The sequence below is a fragment of the Ochotona princeps genome, chromosome 8, assembly GCF_030435755.1.
Source record: "Ochotona princeps isolate mOchPri1 chromosome 8, mOchPri1.hap1, whole genome shotgun sequence".
NCBI lineage: Eukaryota > Metazoa > Chordata > Mammalia > Lagomorpha > Ochotonidae > Ochotona > Ochotona princeps.
Window position 1 is genome coordinate 13,711,108 of NC_080839.1, and position 15,910 is coordinate 13,727,017.

The 15,910-nt window shown below is 45.8% G+C and overlaps 1 protein-coding gene across 1 annotated transcript in view; it reads left to right on the forward strand.

The window, feature by feature from the left end:
* Nucleotides 1-15,910, forward strand: part of MERTK (MER proto-oncogene, tyrosine kinase) — a 106,066-nt gene that overhangs the window by 36,102 nt on the left and 54,054 nt on the right. Inside the window, exon 4 of the mRNA XM_058667622.1 lies at nucleotides 657-830. Coding sequence (XP_058523605.1) covers nucleotides 657-830 — 174 coding nt within the window. The remainder of the gene's footprint in view (nucleotides 1-656; nucleotides 831-15,910) is intronic.

Consider the following 15,910-nt stretch of genomic DNA (forward strand, 5'->3'; position numbering starts at 1 on the left):
TTTGGTAAGAAATATGGAAAACCTGCCAGCCAAGTCCAGCGGTTGGAGCAAAACTGGGCTTTGGAGCTGTCAGTGGCCTTGCTTCTGGCAAAACCAGTTCTGAATCATTGTTAACAACAACCCCCTTCTCCGCCAGAGAGTGTCCTAGAAATCCGGCTGCAGGCGAAATTAACCGCTGTGTTCTTTTCTTGCTCAACCTTTTTTGTTTCCAGTTTTTATTTAAGTACTTGAGAGTCAGAGACAGAGAGTGCTCCCATACACTGATTCAGCCCCTAAATGCCCCAAACAGCTGGCACTTGTGCCAGGTCCAAGCTGAGAGAAGGGAGCTCGCCCTGGATTTCCCATGTGGATGGCAGGGACCCAATGCCTGGAGCCATCACCTACGGCCTTCTTGGGTGTGCACTAACAGGAAGCTGGACTGTGGAGCTGGGAGGACTTGAACTCAGGTACTTTGATTTGGGATCAGGGCATCTTAATCAGAGTCTTAAGTGCTAGAAATTATCCTCCCACCCATCTTACTCAGCTTGACAGAGTGAGAATCGGCCATTTCAGATCTGAAGTAGTGCATAGGACAATCGCAGGCTTTCCAATTTCCATCCCCCCAAGGGCTTGCCTGTCTACAAAACATGTCGTACTTTCACTGAACTTCTCTGCAGGGCTTCCTCATTTTACTAAGCAGCCCGAGGACATGAACGTCACAAGAAACACAGCTTTCAACCTCACCTGCCAAGCCGTGGGCCCTCCTGAGCCTGTCAACATCTTCTGGGTTCAGAACAGCAGCCGCGTTAATGAACAGCCTGAAAAATCTCCCTCCATCTTAACAGTTCCGGGTAAGTCTGAACATTATGCCCCTTTGTTTATTAGCCTAACAGCAGAAGGGGCCAGGAGTTTGTTGGCCACTGCTATATACATTCAGTAGTGCAGTGAGGCAGGTTAAAAATACAGGTGTGGCAGTTGAGGATAGGAGACTGGATAGACGGGGAAAGTGGGTTGGAATGGCAGGAGTGAAAAATCACAAGCCAGGGTTTGGAAGTGGGTCTGTGGCTTCCATGGTTAAGTGGAGATATAGCCAGAGTGCCTGAGCCCAAGCTGCAGGAATCTGGCTCACCTGTCCCATGGCAGCCCAGCAGCCTGGCAAGTGGTGGGCTTAACAGAAACACGGGGTTAAAGACCTCTGTGGAGTTGGCATAGCAGGAAGGTGGCGTGATCATGGTCAGGTGTTGCAGGCAGCTTGTGAGTCATTGTGGCTGAGTTGACATTCCAGGGTCATCTTGATTTCCATCCAAATGAGAGGCCCCTGGCCTCATTCTCCTACCCTCGTGTGACAAGGTGCTAGCTATGGCCGGTGGTGGTTCCTGTGCAACTGCAGCCAGCAAGCAGGCTCCTCCGTGGCTGCTCTGCTGGCTGAATCTGTGGGACCACCTCCCTTCTTCTTGTCTTCACACTTGGGAAGATGCTTCGGGAGGAAGTGCTGTGTGCCTCCTGCAGTTCCACAACCTGAGAACAGGGACACACTGTCCTGACTTTCTTACCACTTCACCTACTCCTCCCGTGACTTTAGAGGAGTCCTGAACTTTGGGGTGCCCCAGCTCATTCCTGGGCCTGCTGCCTTTTGCTCTGAGACACTCCCCACTGGGCCCTCCCTGTGGTAATAACCTGGAACTCAATATTTCCAGTTCAGACTCTCATGAACTTCAGGCCCGTGTACCCAGCTGCCTCATTGGTGCATGCTGGAATCATTGGCTTTTTTTTTATAAATTTTTTTTTAAGATTTATTTATTTTTATTGGAAAGCCAGATATACAGAGAGGAGGAGAGACAGAGAGGAAGATCCTCCGTCCAGTGGTACACTCCCCAAGCGGCCGCAACGGCCGGAGCTGAGCCAGTCCGAAGCCAGCAGCCAGGAACTTCCTCCAAGTCTCCCACGCGGGTGCAGGGTCCCAAAGCTTTGGGCCGTCCTCAACTGCTTTCCCAGGCCACAGGCAGAGAGCTGGATGGGAAGTGGAGCTGCTGGGATTAGAACCGGCGCCCATATGGGATCCTAGCGCGTTCAAGGCGAGGACCTTAACCACTACACTACCGCGCCGGACCCTCATTGACTTCTTTTTTTTTTTTAAGATTTATTTATTTTATTACAAAGTCAGATATACAGAGAGGAGGAGAGACAGAGAGGAAGATCTTCCGTTCGATGATTCACTCCCCAAGTGAGCCGTAACGGGCCGGTGCGCGCCGATCCGATGCCGGGAGCCAGGAACCTCTTCCAGGTCTCCCATTTGGGTGCAGGGTCCCAATGCATTGGGCCGTCCTCTCCTGCTTTCCCAGGCCACAAGCAGGGAGCTGGATGGGAAGTGGAGCAGCCGGGATTAGAACCGGCGCCCATATGGGATCCCGGGGCATGCAAGGCGAGGACTTTAGCCACTAGGCCACGCCACCGGGCCCTCATTGACTTCTTAAAATGAAACTTTCACTCCCTCCCATTCCTTTCCTCATTTTTAGTTGAGCACATCAGCAGTGCCACTTGTACGCTCTATCTAGAGTCTTTCTGCCATTTCCATTGCTGGCACTCTGGTTCTTATCGCCTGTCAGCTTCCAGCATTGCTTCTTCACAGGCTTCCTAGCAGATCTCCCAGCCTGGTGCCCACTCCCACCCTCTCTCCCCAGCAGCAGAAAACATCTCCCACCTGCTGAAAAGCTCCCTGGAAGCCTCCTGTTATATTAGACTGTGACCCAGGCTCTTTCCTGCCTTTGCCTTTGCCCTGTGCAGCTCTCCAGTCCAGGCCCACCCTGCCGTCTCTAGACTGAACTCTAAGTACCAATCACCCTGATCGATTTCTTCAAACACATCATGGGTCCTCCTTCTTCACGACCTTTGACACTGTCTCGGCTGTCTGCAATGTTTTCCTGTCTGCCCTTCGTCCCCTTACACAACTCAAAGATCACTTCTTCAGAGAGGTCTTCTGTGATTTCTCTTAGCTGTTTTAGGTCCACCCCACCCCTTTATTGCTTCCCCGTCACATATTCTCTAGGGCCAGTTCTTTGCACTAGTCCTAGCCTGTACTTACTCTCATTCTGTGTTTGATTTCCGTGTCTGTTTCTTAAGGAATGTGTGCTCAGTAAACCCAAGGACTTTGTCTCTTCCGCTCACCACCGCATTCCTGTACTGAAAGCAGAGGCTGACTCACAGTAATATTCAGTAAACACTGACGACAACGACCGATCAGCACACTCCAGCCCCTAGATACTGTCACTAAGTCACTTTTCTTTGCAAGAAAAGATGCATTGATTTTTATCCTTATGTGAAAAGTAGAGAGAGAGAGAGAGAGAGAGAGAGAGATCTTGCATCTGCTGGTTTACTTCCCAAATAGCTGGAACAGCTGGACCTGGCCTAGGCTCAAGCCAGGTGCCCAAAACTCAACCTGGGCCCCCTTGGTGGGAGACAGGGACCCAGGTTGCTTGAACCATCATCTGCTGCCTCCCACAGTACGCATGAGCAGGAAGGTGGGTTGGAGGTGGAGCAACTGGGATTTGAAGTAGACCCTTCCATGTGGGATGTGGGGCCACCAGCAGTGCCTCAGTGCTATACCAAGTGCCCACCCTTCAGTCACTTTTCTAATCCTTCATTTCAGGAGGAATGTTATGGATTTCTCTGCCTTCATCTGGGTTTTCTATTTTTCCAAGTTGCTGATAATTACATAACTTGTTGAAAATCAGTGAAGATGGGCCTGGCGCGGTAACCTAGCAATTAAAGTCCTCAATTTGCCTGCACTGGGATCCCATATGGGTGCCGGTTCTTCCCTTCCAGCAACCTGCTTGTGGCCTGGCAAAGCAGTGGAAGATGGCCCAAAGCCTTGGGAGACCTGGAATAAGCTCCAGGCTCCTGGCTTCAGATTGGCTCAGCTCCTGCTGTTGTGGCCACTTGGGGAGTGAATCATCAGACAGAAGATCTTCCTCTCTGTCTCTCCTCTCTGTATATCTGACTTTCAATAAAAATAAAATGAATCTTTAAAAACAGATGAAGATAAACACAGTTCACCCTCTCTAGGATGATTAAATGCTCCAAAGTCCCATAAGGATTTGTCATCGCTGAGATAAAATTGACCAACAATTCAGTGTCTAGAACTTGTTGTGTACAGTGCAGCCGGCGTTTTCCCGTATAACCACTGTGTCAATCAGTGTACCTGGAGTTGCCTTCAGCTGAGAAAATTCTTTCCTGGTCGTATCCGTTTAATTGTTACCTTCCCAGGCAGCACTGTCCTGATGTCTGTCAACATAGGTTAGTTTCATGTCTTCTTGAATTCCAAATAAACAATTTAAAAAAAGCATTTTTTGGCTCTAGACTTCTTTTGCTGCATGTGATGCTTTGGAGATTCAACCATGGCACAGCCTGCATCGGTGGTGTATGATTTTCTATTACTGGGAATGCTCAGTGATCGAGTGCACTAATTTTGTTTATCCATGTGTTTGGCCAACATTTTGGGATGATTACGGCTATTGACTATTATGAGTAAAGGAACACTGAATATTTACATGCAGGTGTCTTAGGGGGACTTGGACAATACGTTGGAGTGAACTTGCTGTATCCCGTGTTAGGTGTAGGTTTAACTTTTTAACGAAAACATCAAACTGTTTCCCAAAGTCACTATGCTTTGTTATGGTCCCACCCACAGCGGGGAAGAATTCCAGTTACTTCATCCACATCCTTGTCAACATTAGATGTGGTCAAACTTTTTTTTTTGTAAGATTTATTTATTTTTATTGGAAAGTGAGATATACAGAGAGGAGGAGGAGAGACAGAGAGGAAGATCTTCTGTCTGTGACTTTACCCCCCAAGTGGCCACACTAGCCAGAGGTGAGCCAATCTGAAGCCAGGAGCCTGGAGCCTCTTCCGGGTCTCCTATGTGGATGCAGGGACCCAAGGCTTTGGGCCATCCTCGACTGCTTTCCCAGGCCACAAGCAGGGAGCTGGAAGGGAAGTGGGATTGTTGGGATATGAATTGGTGCCCAATATGGGATCCTGGCACATGGAAGGCAAGGACTTTAGCCACTAGGTTACTGCACCAGGCTCGTGATCAGACTTTATAAGTTCAACATTCTAACGGATGTGAAATGTAGATTATTGTGGTTTTAATATGCTTATCATTTCCCTGAAGTCTAATTTTAGATTAGGTTTTCAAAAGGCTTTGGCATCTTTTCATGTGCTTGTTAACCTATCTCATTGGCTTTTTGGTGAAGGGTCACTTCCCGTAATTAGCCCTTTTCTATCTAAATCTCAGCCTGAGCGTCACCATTTTAACAAATAATCTGCTGTGATTGTGTTTGCTTCAATATGGACCTTGTAGATGAGTTTTAGGGAGAAATAATTGCTTAATATTGATACTTCCAATGTGTAAATACATCGTATCTGTTGGTCTTTAATTTCTCTTTTTTATATGAGTTTATGTATAGATGTCATGTACGTCATTAAATTTTATTCATTAAACCTTTAAAAATATTTATTTATTTTTATTTGAAAGACAGAGTTACACAGGGAGAGATTTTTCCATCCATTGGTTCACTGCTCACATGGCTGCAATGGCTGGAGCTTCTTCTGGGTCTCCCATGTGAACACAGGGGCCAAAGGACTTGGCCATCTTTCTGTGATTTCTTCGGCACATTAGCAGGGAGCTGGATGGGAAATGGAGCAGCCAAGACTCCAGCCAGCACCCATGTGGTATGCTGGCACTGCAAATGAAGACTTAAGCTACTACACCAACATCAAGGTGTCTTGGTGTGATAGGTTAACTTAAATTTTGAAATATACAGTGTAACATTACTGTCTGTTCACACAACCACCATTTGTGTGTGTAGGAGGGAGATCCACACATTTCAAGCATACAGTGCAGCATGTATTAACTATATTCCCAATGTTGTTCATTCATCTCTAGAACTTACTCATCCTACATGATAGAGGCTTTGCATCTCTCCAGTCCCCCCTCTCTACCCCACCTCCACCCTGCTCCTCATAACCATCATTCTACTTTTTTTTTTTTTAAAGATTCTACATTTAAGTGAGATCAGGAAATAGTTTTCTTTCTGTCTCTAGCTTCTTCATTTAGCACAATGACTTCCAGGTCCATCCATGTTGTCTCAAATGACAAGATCTCTATAAAAGGCCGAGTAATATTTCCTAGTATAAAAATGTCTTTATCCATTCCTTTGATGATGGACTAGCAACAAAAAGTTACAGCAAAATACACAGGAAGAGTGCCAGCATCGTTCCCTCCACCTCCCCCAGCTGGCATCTTACAAAACAATCAGACACAGTGGAAACCAGAAAGTCAACAGGGTGCTGGCCAAAGCTTGCTCATCTTCCACCCATTGTACACATACTCTTTCTTCTGCGTGTGCAGCTGCAAGTTGGCCTATGTGTAGCTTTTACAGCCACTGCTGTAATAAAGGTTATTTTTAAAGTATGCTCTCAGGTTGGAAGCTGCTCAATTCCTGAATTACTTCTATCATCTTTATAAAGGAAAAACATTTAAATTGAAGAAAGTGAGGCAGATGTTGTGGTGTGTCAGACTAAGTTGCTGCTTGGGATGTCCATAATCTATATCAGAGTTGCTGGGATTGAGTCCCGCCTCCACTTCCAATCCAGCTCCCCGTAATAATACGCCTGGCAGAGAGCATCTCATGGCTCATGTGCTTGGGCCCCTGCATCAGTGTGGGAGAGCCGTGTGGAATTCCAGGCTCTTAGCAGTTTAAGCCTGGCCCAGCTGTTGTGTTGGGGCTATCTGGGGAGTAAATCAAATGATAGAGGATTGTGTGTGTGTGTGTGTGTTTCTCTTCTCTGTAACTCTTTCTTTCAAATAAGCAAATAAATAAGCAAAATTAAATTAGTATGTAGGATCAGCATTATGGCCCAACAGTTTACGCTGTTGCTTGCAGTGCTAATTCAAGTCCCAATTTCTCTGCTTCCAATCCAGCTTCCTGTTATTGTATCTAGAAAAGCAGAGAAAATGGTCCACATACGTGGGCCCCTACCATTGGGGTGGGAGAACCAGATAGAATTCCAGGGTTCCGGCTTCAGCCTGGCCCAGCTCCAGCTATTGCAGCCACTTGGGGAGTGAACTAGCAAATGGAAAATCAATCTTTCTCTTTTTCTCTCTCTTTGTCATCTCTTCACCCCCAGCCCATTGCTCTTCCATTCAAATAAATAAATACATATTTTCAAAAATAAAAAGTAAAAATGTAAAGAACTTACAACATAATATAATGCTGCTTAGGAATAAATCAGAATTCCAAACTAATATCAACTACAGCCTTGAGTGTTCAACAAATTACAAATTTTTCTGTTGTATATAATACATAAAGTTTAATTTATTTTCTGTATAATAATAGTAAAAAGTGAGAAACACAATGTAGTATGCTGCTTACACTGGTACATAATACTTACTGAGTGCCGGTAGGAAAGTCCCCACTCTCATGTTCAAGGCAGTACTTCTAAACATGGTTAATTCCCTTCCCATCATGGACCATTGTGTACCAATTATTTTCCCAATATGTTTTTTTTTTTTTTTAAGATTTATTTTATTTTTATTACAAAGTCAGATATACTGAGAGGAGGAGAGATAGAGAGGAAGTGGAGCTGCCGGGATTAGAACCAGCGGCCATATGGGATCAAGGTGAGGACCTTAGCCACTAGGCCACGCTGCCGAGCCCTTTCCCAATATGTTTTTAAAAATGTATGTTTTTTGGAGCCTGGAGGGTGGCCTAGCTGCTAACGTCCTCACCATGCAGGAGCCAGGATCCCATATGGGCACTGCTTCTAATCCTGGCCACCCCGCTTCCCATCCAGCTCCCTGCTTGTGGCCTGGGAAAGCATACCCATTTATTTATTTTTTCTGAATTGGTTAAAATCATATATGTTTATCATGTACAATATGATGTTTTAAAAAGTAAATAGCTCAGTCAAGCTAATTAGCATGCATTTTATCTCCTGTAGCTAATTTAGGGGTGGGGTGATGGGGGCAAGCCATTTGTATTTATTTAAAAAGAGTTCTAAGTAGGGATTCCATAGGGAAAAGTACATTTTGATGTATTCTAATCTCTCTTCAAAATGATCTTGCCGGCTTGCAGTCTTCTTAGTGGAATGAAGCAGGTGTGCCCTGAATTATGTGGTGCATGCAGCAGTAGTAGGTATTTGCTTTTTGTAACTGAAATCAAATACACCTTTTAAAAAACATTTATTTATTTGAAAGGCAAAGTTATAGAGAAACAGAAGAAGAGGGAAGGAGACAGAGATCTTCTAACTGCTGGTTCATTCCCCAAATGACCACAATGGACGGGGCTGAGCCAGGCTGAAACCAGGAGCTTCTTTCAGGTCTCCCAAGGAATGCAGAGACCCAGACATTTGGACTGTCTAAAGCCAATAGCCTGGAGCTTCCTCTGAGTCTCCCACATGGGTGCAGGGGCCCAAGGCCCTGGGCCATTTCCACTGCTTTCCCAGGCTCGTTAACAGGGAACTTAATCAGCAGTGGAGAAGCTGGGACTTGAATTGGCACCATATACAGGATGCCAGCACTGCAGGTAAAGACTTAACGTACCACACTACAGCGCTGGACCCAGCAAATGCTCCTGAGTGTCAACTTATCTGGTTTAGCCTCCAGGAGCTTCCGTGAGACCAGGGAGCCTAATGAGGGTGAGTTGACCACATCTTCAGGGTCTAGTTCAGAGTCTGGTACCTGGTCAGTGTGGAAATGATAAGTAGGAGAACACCCACTCTCACATTTACAAGGAGGTGCTTCTGAACACGGACATGCCTGGTTCACTTCTTTCCCAATAGGGGCCATCAGGTACCAAAAGGGGGAGTACAATGGAATCCTTACCAGTGTTTGATGTCACGGTACAGTCACCAGCTTCTATAGAATTTTCACGCAAGTGAATGGATGCTGCACTGTTCCATTCACTTGCCTGACCTTACAGTATGTATCCAATGCCCTTTTGACAGCAGAGATGGTGTAGGAAGGGAGGCCTGGGGATGTTGTTTGTATACTCATGCCAAAAGCCCGAAAGTTATCCCGATTCTTCTGTCTTCACTCCCCAAGATGTCTTTGTTGCTTATAAACTTCTGTTATATTCCTTTCTTCCTCTGGATTCCCACTGTCACAGCTGAATTCACCTTGCTTGGCTCAGTCCCAGTCCCGTTGCTGTCACTTTCTAACTGTGCTGCTGGGTTGATTGTCCTCAGCCCCGGCCTAGACACAGAAACCCATACCCACCAGCTTCATTCTCCTCCACTCTGCAGAGAGGTTCTTCCCAACACACAGTTGGGTATTTGCAGTGTGGCTGGTTCCTCAGCCCTTGCCCCCATAGGGGCTCCTGCTCCACCTTTCTAGGACCTCTTCCTGCCTCACCTGCAAAGGCACCTGCTGTGAGCTCTAATGAGCTGGCAGGTCCTTGGATGTACTATGTTGTCTTTTTATTTGTTCATGTTTAAAAAATATTTATTTATTTGAAAGGCAGAGGCTTTCTCTTCTTCTCTCTCTTTTATCACAAATACACACATATACACAGAACTTTCACCTTCTGACTGATTCCCCAGATAGCCACGGGAGCTGGGTTTAGGGCAGGCCCAATCCAAGACCTCAGAACACCATCTGAGTCTCTCATCAGAGTGGCAGGGGACCAAGTGCTCCCACTGTCATAAGCAGGGAGCTGGGTGGGAAGTGGAACAGCTGGGACTTAAACTGGCACTCCATGTGGATGCCAGCTTTGGAAGCAGCAGCTCAGCCAGCCGTGCACAGCAGCAGCCCCTGCACCGTGTTTTCTGCGGAGGCCTTTGCACATGCTGTCCCTCTGTCTAGCCTGTCTTCTCTCTGCTATCTATCTGGTGAACTCCTGTTCATCTCCTGCCACTCAGTCATGACTGTCTTCTGAAAACCTCCCTGGCCACCCCCTGCTTGTCTGTATCTTCACAGGATCTCTTCACTGCTGTGCCATCCCGTAACAGGGAAGCACAGCTACCTACCTGCTGGGCCTCCAACAAGGACCTTTAATCAGTGTGATTACACCTAGTGCATTGCCTTGTCCATGAGAACTGTGTCAATGAGTGAATGAGCTAATGAACAGGTGGACAGATGACAGTCTCCGAGGCTTAGTCCTTTCATGAGGACAAAGGAACATAGTAAAGGGACTTGTATTTGTAAGGTTGTGTTTGCGTGGATACTCCTTCTTGTTTCTTTTATATCTCTAGCCAGAGCTATGACATGAAGGGGCAGGACTTTCGTCTACTCATTTCACAGACTCAAAGGGCTTCACCAAACCCACAGGGAATAAAGCACGGGCTGCTGGTGGCAGGGCTTCCGACAAGGCTGCTCGCACATCAGCATTTGCTAGCTGTTCCCAAGCATCTGGCCCCTGTTACACTGTAAAAGAGCTACATAAAATCTTATTTAAATCTTTCTTTCCAAGTACTTCATTCTACTTAAAAGGCAGGAAGACAGAAAAAGAGAGAGATGGATAGATAGAGAATTGGTTCACTCCCCCAAATGCCCGCCATGGCTGGGCCGGTCTGAAGCCAAGCCTCCCACATAAATGGCTGGGACCCAACTGCTTGAGCCAGTTCTGCTGCCTGCTTGGATTGTGTTAGCAGCAAGGTAGAATCAGGAGGCGGAGCCAGAGGTCAAACTCAGATACTCCCATGTGAGATGCGCTACATCACAAGGCCAAACAGCCACCCTGAAATCTATTTTAATCCTGGAGGAAGCTCCAGCTGGATGTTGAGCCACTCCCAGTAGTTCTCACTGGGGGATCAGGTGCTGTCCTGAGTTACCTGTGGAGTGGACTCGGTGCCTGCATCACAGCTCCTTATCTGCCAACTTAAAGGAGTGGGTTTTCACCAAGGGATGCCACTGTGTCCTGAAATTAACCTTAAAGTATGCTTTTCTAATTCCTTCTGTTGAGAGAATGCCAAGTAGGGAAGTAGTTTAAACAGCCTTGGTGTTTGCATAGCATTGAGCAAGCATAAAGGTCATGTGCATTTCCCCTCTTGATAAAAGTTGGTTTTTCCTCTGTGACCTAAGGGCTATCTTTAAGGGACAGGAGCAAAGAGGTATTTTGGCTGAAAGGCTTTGTTCTGAGTGACTAGAACCTGCAAGGTGCATGGTATATGATTCCACTTCACTGCCATTAGCATGACAGGACTGTGGTGCTAGAGAATAGATCTGGCGCTTCCAGGTGTTAGACTCGGGCTTGGGATCATGTTCCTGGAAGCAGGACTGGCGAGCCTTTTTTGTTTGTTTGTTTGTTTTTTTCTGCCAGGGGCAGGAAAAATGTGGAGATTTAAAATGGCTTCCACAGACCGGACAACATTAATTTGAAACTTATCCTGCTATAGATTTATTGGGTTTCTAGTCCCACCTGCAGCAGGCTTGGCAAGGCCAGCCCAAATGATTCTGCAAACCTCATATGGCCTGTAGACCCGATAGCTTCATCCTCCACATAAGTAAGGCATGATGGAGCAAGCTGTTAGCCACAGATGGGCACCTGTAGCGTACTGTCATAGAAGCTCCTCCCTGGGGACAGTGCGCAACAGTTCTGGGCTGATTTTTGTTTCCATTTTTTTGCAACTTGTTTATCAAAACTATTGACAACTACAAAAAAAAATAAGTTTTTTAAAGGGGCACTTTGCCACAGCAAAACCCAGTTCCCCCAAAACAGGAAGCAGAACTGCAGTGGGTTCTCGCTGCCTGGTGTGGAATAGGTACATGTGGTATAGACTGGTACCTGCCATCCGCAGCTATGGCACATGAACCGATGCCACTTAGCTCTGCTGTGTCGACATCTTCATATGAAGGAGGGATAACAGCCATGTGCGCCTCACAGCACACCTTGGAGAGTCAGTGACTCAATGGGAGAAAGCCTATGGTGTCTCAACAACCTCCCCAAATGGCTGTAGTCCCAGGTGGTAAAGTTTTTTGTGTTGTTATTTTGACAAGCAGTAGTTACAAATTGAATTTCAATTAAATTTCAATTGAATCTCTGTTAAAGGTGGTAGATTAAGGCTCATGTTTCTGATTTGTATTTTAAAAAAAGATATTTATATTTAAGTCTTCATTTTGGAAACAACTAAACTTGTTTGTTTTAGTTAATTAGCTAACCAATTCATGTATGTATGTATGTATGTATTCCTATTCTTGTAATAACAGTGAAAATAATTGGCATTTATTTTTAAAAAGATTTATTTATTTGTATTCAAAAAGCAGATTTACAGGAGAGACAGAGAGATTTTCACCCTACTGGTTCACTCCCCAAATAGCCACAATGGCCAGGACTAAGTCGATCTGAAGCCAGGAGCCCAAAGCTTCCTCCAGGTCTCCTGTATGGGTCAGTGGTTCAGGGTCCCAAGGACTTGTGCCATTCTCCACTGCTTTCCCACACCATAAACAGGGAGCCAGATTAGAAGTCAGATTTTAGGGGTCTGCACTGGGGAACAGTAAGTAAAACTGCTGTCTGTATCATTGACATCCCATATGAATGCTGATTCAAGACCCACCTGGGTCCACTTCCCTTCCAGTTCTCTGTTAATGTGCCTGGAAAGCAGTGGAGGATGGCCCAAGTGTTTGGGCACCTGCACCCATGTGGGAGACCCAGAGGAAGCTCCTGGTTCCGGGCTTCGGACCAGTTCTTCTCTGGCCGTTGTAGCCATGTGGCCACTTGAGGAATGAGCCAGCAGTTCAAGGATATCTGTGTGTGCACATGCGTGTGTATACCTGCCCTTCAAATGAATAAATAAATCTTCTTAAAAATTTGGCCTTTAATTCTCCAAATACTTCCTCCAAAGATAACCGTGAACCTCACAGCAAGGTGTGATATGGGTAGACATTGTTAGCTCTCATTTTACACATCAGAGAAGAATTGGCGGTGTGCATAGAGCTGCTGGTTTAGGGCCTGCTCTGCCCCTGGCAGCTGGAGCCATCCTGGGATAACACACAAGTCAGATGGTGTCAACCCCAGCGTGAGTTCCTGGTTTCCCCTCCACCCAGAGATCAAAGCCTGCCCACCTGCTTCCTTCTGTGTAAGTCCCTCTTGTTCCATCAACGTGACCTATTCCTTCATTCCAAGTTTGTCCCCTGTAGCCATTTCTCCCTGGAATTCACCCTCCCCCCATTCAAAATTACCACCTGTTTCCCCACCCGCCCTGACCCTCTGGTCCCCTTCTGTTTTCCCATGGTCTTTATTGTCTTGTGATACAGCATGTGGCTCCCAGATACTTCACTCTCTATCAAGGTTATTATTTATTGTAGAGTTCCTTAGGGACAAGGGTCTTTGTTTATTCTTATATCCCAAATTCCTGGAAAATGCCTACCACACAATAGGTGCCCAGCACATATTTGCCATGTGAATGAATGATGGCAGATAGAAAGTTCCAAGTTCATAAGCTGCTTCATTTATGTAGTATGTTCTGTGTGCCGTCTTCTTTGGTAGCACGATGAACAAGAGCACAAAATTAGAGGCAAGCATTTAACACAGTAGAGCATTAATAAGTAGTTTGGAACAGCCACATTCCATGTCCAGGCACCTGAGTTCGAGTCCCAGCTCTGCACCCCATTCCAGCTTCCTGCTAATGTACTCCCTGGGAGCCAACAGGTGATGGCTCAGTGGTTGGAACTCTGCTACCCACACAGGAGTTCCTGGTGACCAGGAATTTGGAGGAGTGAATCAGTAGATTGGATCTCTCTCTCCTTCTCAAAATAAAAGCATTTTAAAAGACACTTTTTAATATATATATATATATATATATATAAAATGAAGAACAAGTGTTGTTTATCTAGTTATTTCACAAGATTGTTTAATTTAAGAGCTCAAAGAATTGGCCTAACTGTGCTCTCAGAAGTTGCTTCCTCAGCGTTTCCATTGTGCTTCCCTCAAGGGAACATCCTGTTCCTTAAAAATATCTTTTAGGCCTCAGTCACGGGTTGTCTTTTTTTTTTTGTTTTCAAACCAGTGGAGGGCCAAGCAAGAGGGGTGTGAACCATCACAACAGTTAGATGAGAAGGAGAACTCCTCGCTGCCAGGGGTGAAACCCACCACCCACGAGCAGACAATTCAACTCTGGGAGATGGCGGAGGCCACTTGGGACAGAGTGGGTGGCGGGTGGGGGCAGGCCGTGGGTGATTTTCTTCACTGGAAAGCCACAAGGGTTTAGGCTGGGCAGCACCCAGATCTATTCCAGTCTAGTGGTTATTGTTAGAGGGTCGGAGCTGGGTTTGCCTGGTGTACCCTCCTGGCTACTGTACATCAACCAGCCAGGAAAGGTCAACCACAAAAATGAAGCCAAGAAAAGTTCTTCTCAGCCTTGTGTGCCCATCGTGTCTTGGAGAAAGTTTTCTATTGTGACTTTCTCTTCCTTATCCCTTGAACATGTTGCCTCTGTGGCATACATGTGAATTAGAAAGTCTTTGATTAGTCACTGTATGATGCTTCTTGGCAATCAACACATACATATGGAAATGGGAAAAAGTTTCCCTTTGGACTGCTTATACCTGTTAGTAGTTTGACCCTGTTTCTGCCTCTCAGTGTTGGCCTTGGATTTGAACTCTGGACTTTAACCATCTGATTGTGGAGAACTGCTGTAGTATGTTTGGTTACTGCTGAGTGATTCTGATTGGTGTGGGTGCCTTATACCCAGATATTTGCTATAGATTGTTTTTCCTGACCTGTGTGCACTTTGGAAAGAAGCACAAAGAGAGGAAAAATGACTTCCTTCCTTCTAGAACCAGGCCCTACAGGAACCAATTTCACTTTCAGGTCTTGATTGTCCTCCTGTAGGATTTTTTTTTTTTTTTTTTTTTTGTAACCAGTATTAATTTTTAAGTTGAAAGAGAGATCTTTTGTCCACTGGCCCACTCCCCAAATGGTCATTGCAGCTGGAGCCAGACAAGACTGAAACCAGGAGCTGAAAACTCAGTCCAGGTCCTCTGTGTAGGGGTTAGGCCTCGAGCACTTGGGCCATCACCTGATGCTTCCCAGGGCCTGTGTTAGCAGGAAGCGGATCAGAAGCAGAGGTAGGACATGAACCCAGGTACTCCACTGCCAGTTCCTGTTCCCTCTCACCGCTCCTTCTCCCTACAGAGTAAGGAAGACATCTCTCACCTTCTGGAATCACTCTGGGGCATCCGCTCTCAGATATGTTGGGTTAAAAATCCCTTGACAATCTTCTGAATCCCTGAGCCCTAAATAACTTGTGTAAATGTGGGCAGCAGCTCTCTCTTGTTTCTGAATGAGACACTCAAGCAGTTGCACACAGGGCTGACTGTGATTTCATTGTATTGTACATTCTCTAGTAAAAAGCTGCTGAGGTTGTGGGTGTTTCCACTGTAAAGCAACGTTAAATACTTGGAGAGATAAAGACATTAACCTGCTTGGCCATTGCACAGTGTACACATGCAACTCAGCATCATATAGTACCCCAGAAACATGCCTAACTCCTATATGTTTGTTCAAATTTTACAATGAAAGAAATTCAAATGGAAAACCTTTATAAGATGAGAATGCAAAAGCACATATTCCACCTGTTAATAGAGCTATGACATCATCACATGATGTACAGCCTTTGGAAAAATTCCTCTGGAAGATTCCACCATAATTCATGAGATAACAGGAATGAAAAAGACAAATAACTTGTTTTGAAGAAAACGATCTGCCTTGCCCCCTGCTGCTGGTGTCCCAAGGATCTATTCCACCAACAAGATGGGCCCTTGTTAGCATAAACCTTGATCTTACAGCTGAGGTCATGTTCATCAGTTCTCCATTCTAGAGTTTTCCTTCCTCTCCCGCTACTTTTCAAACTATCGCTTTTGGAAGGAAATTTGTATGTGCGTCCATGATGGAGTTGTGCTCCATGTCTCTGAGGTGGAGCATGCACATAAAGT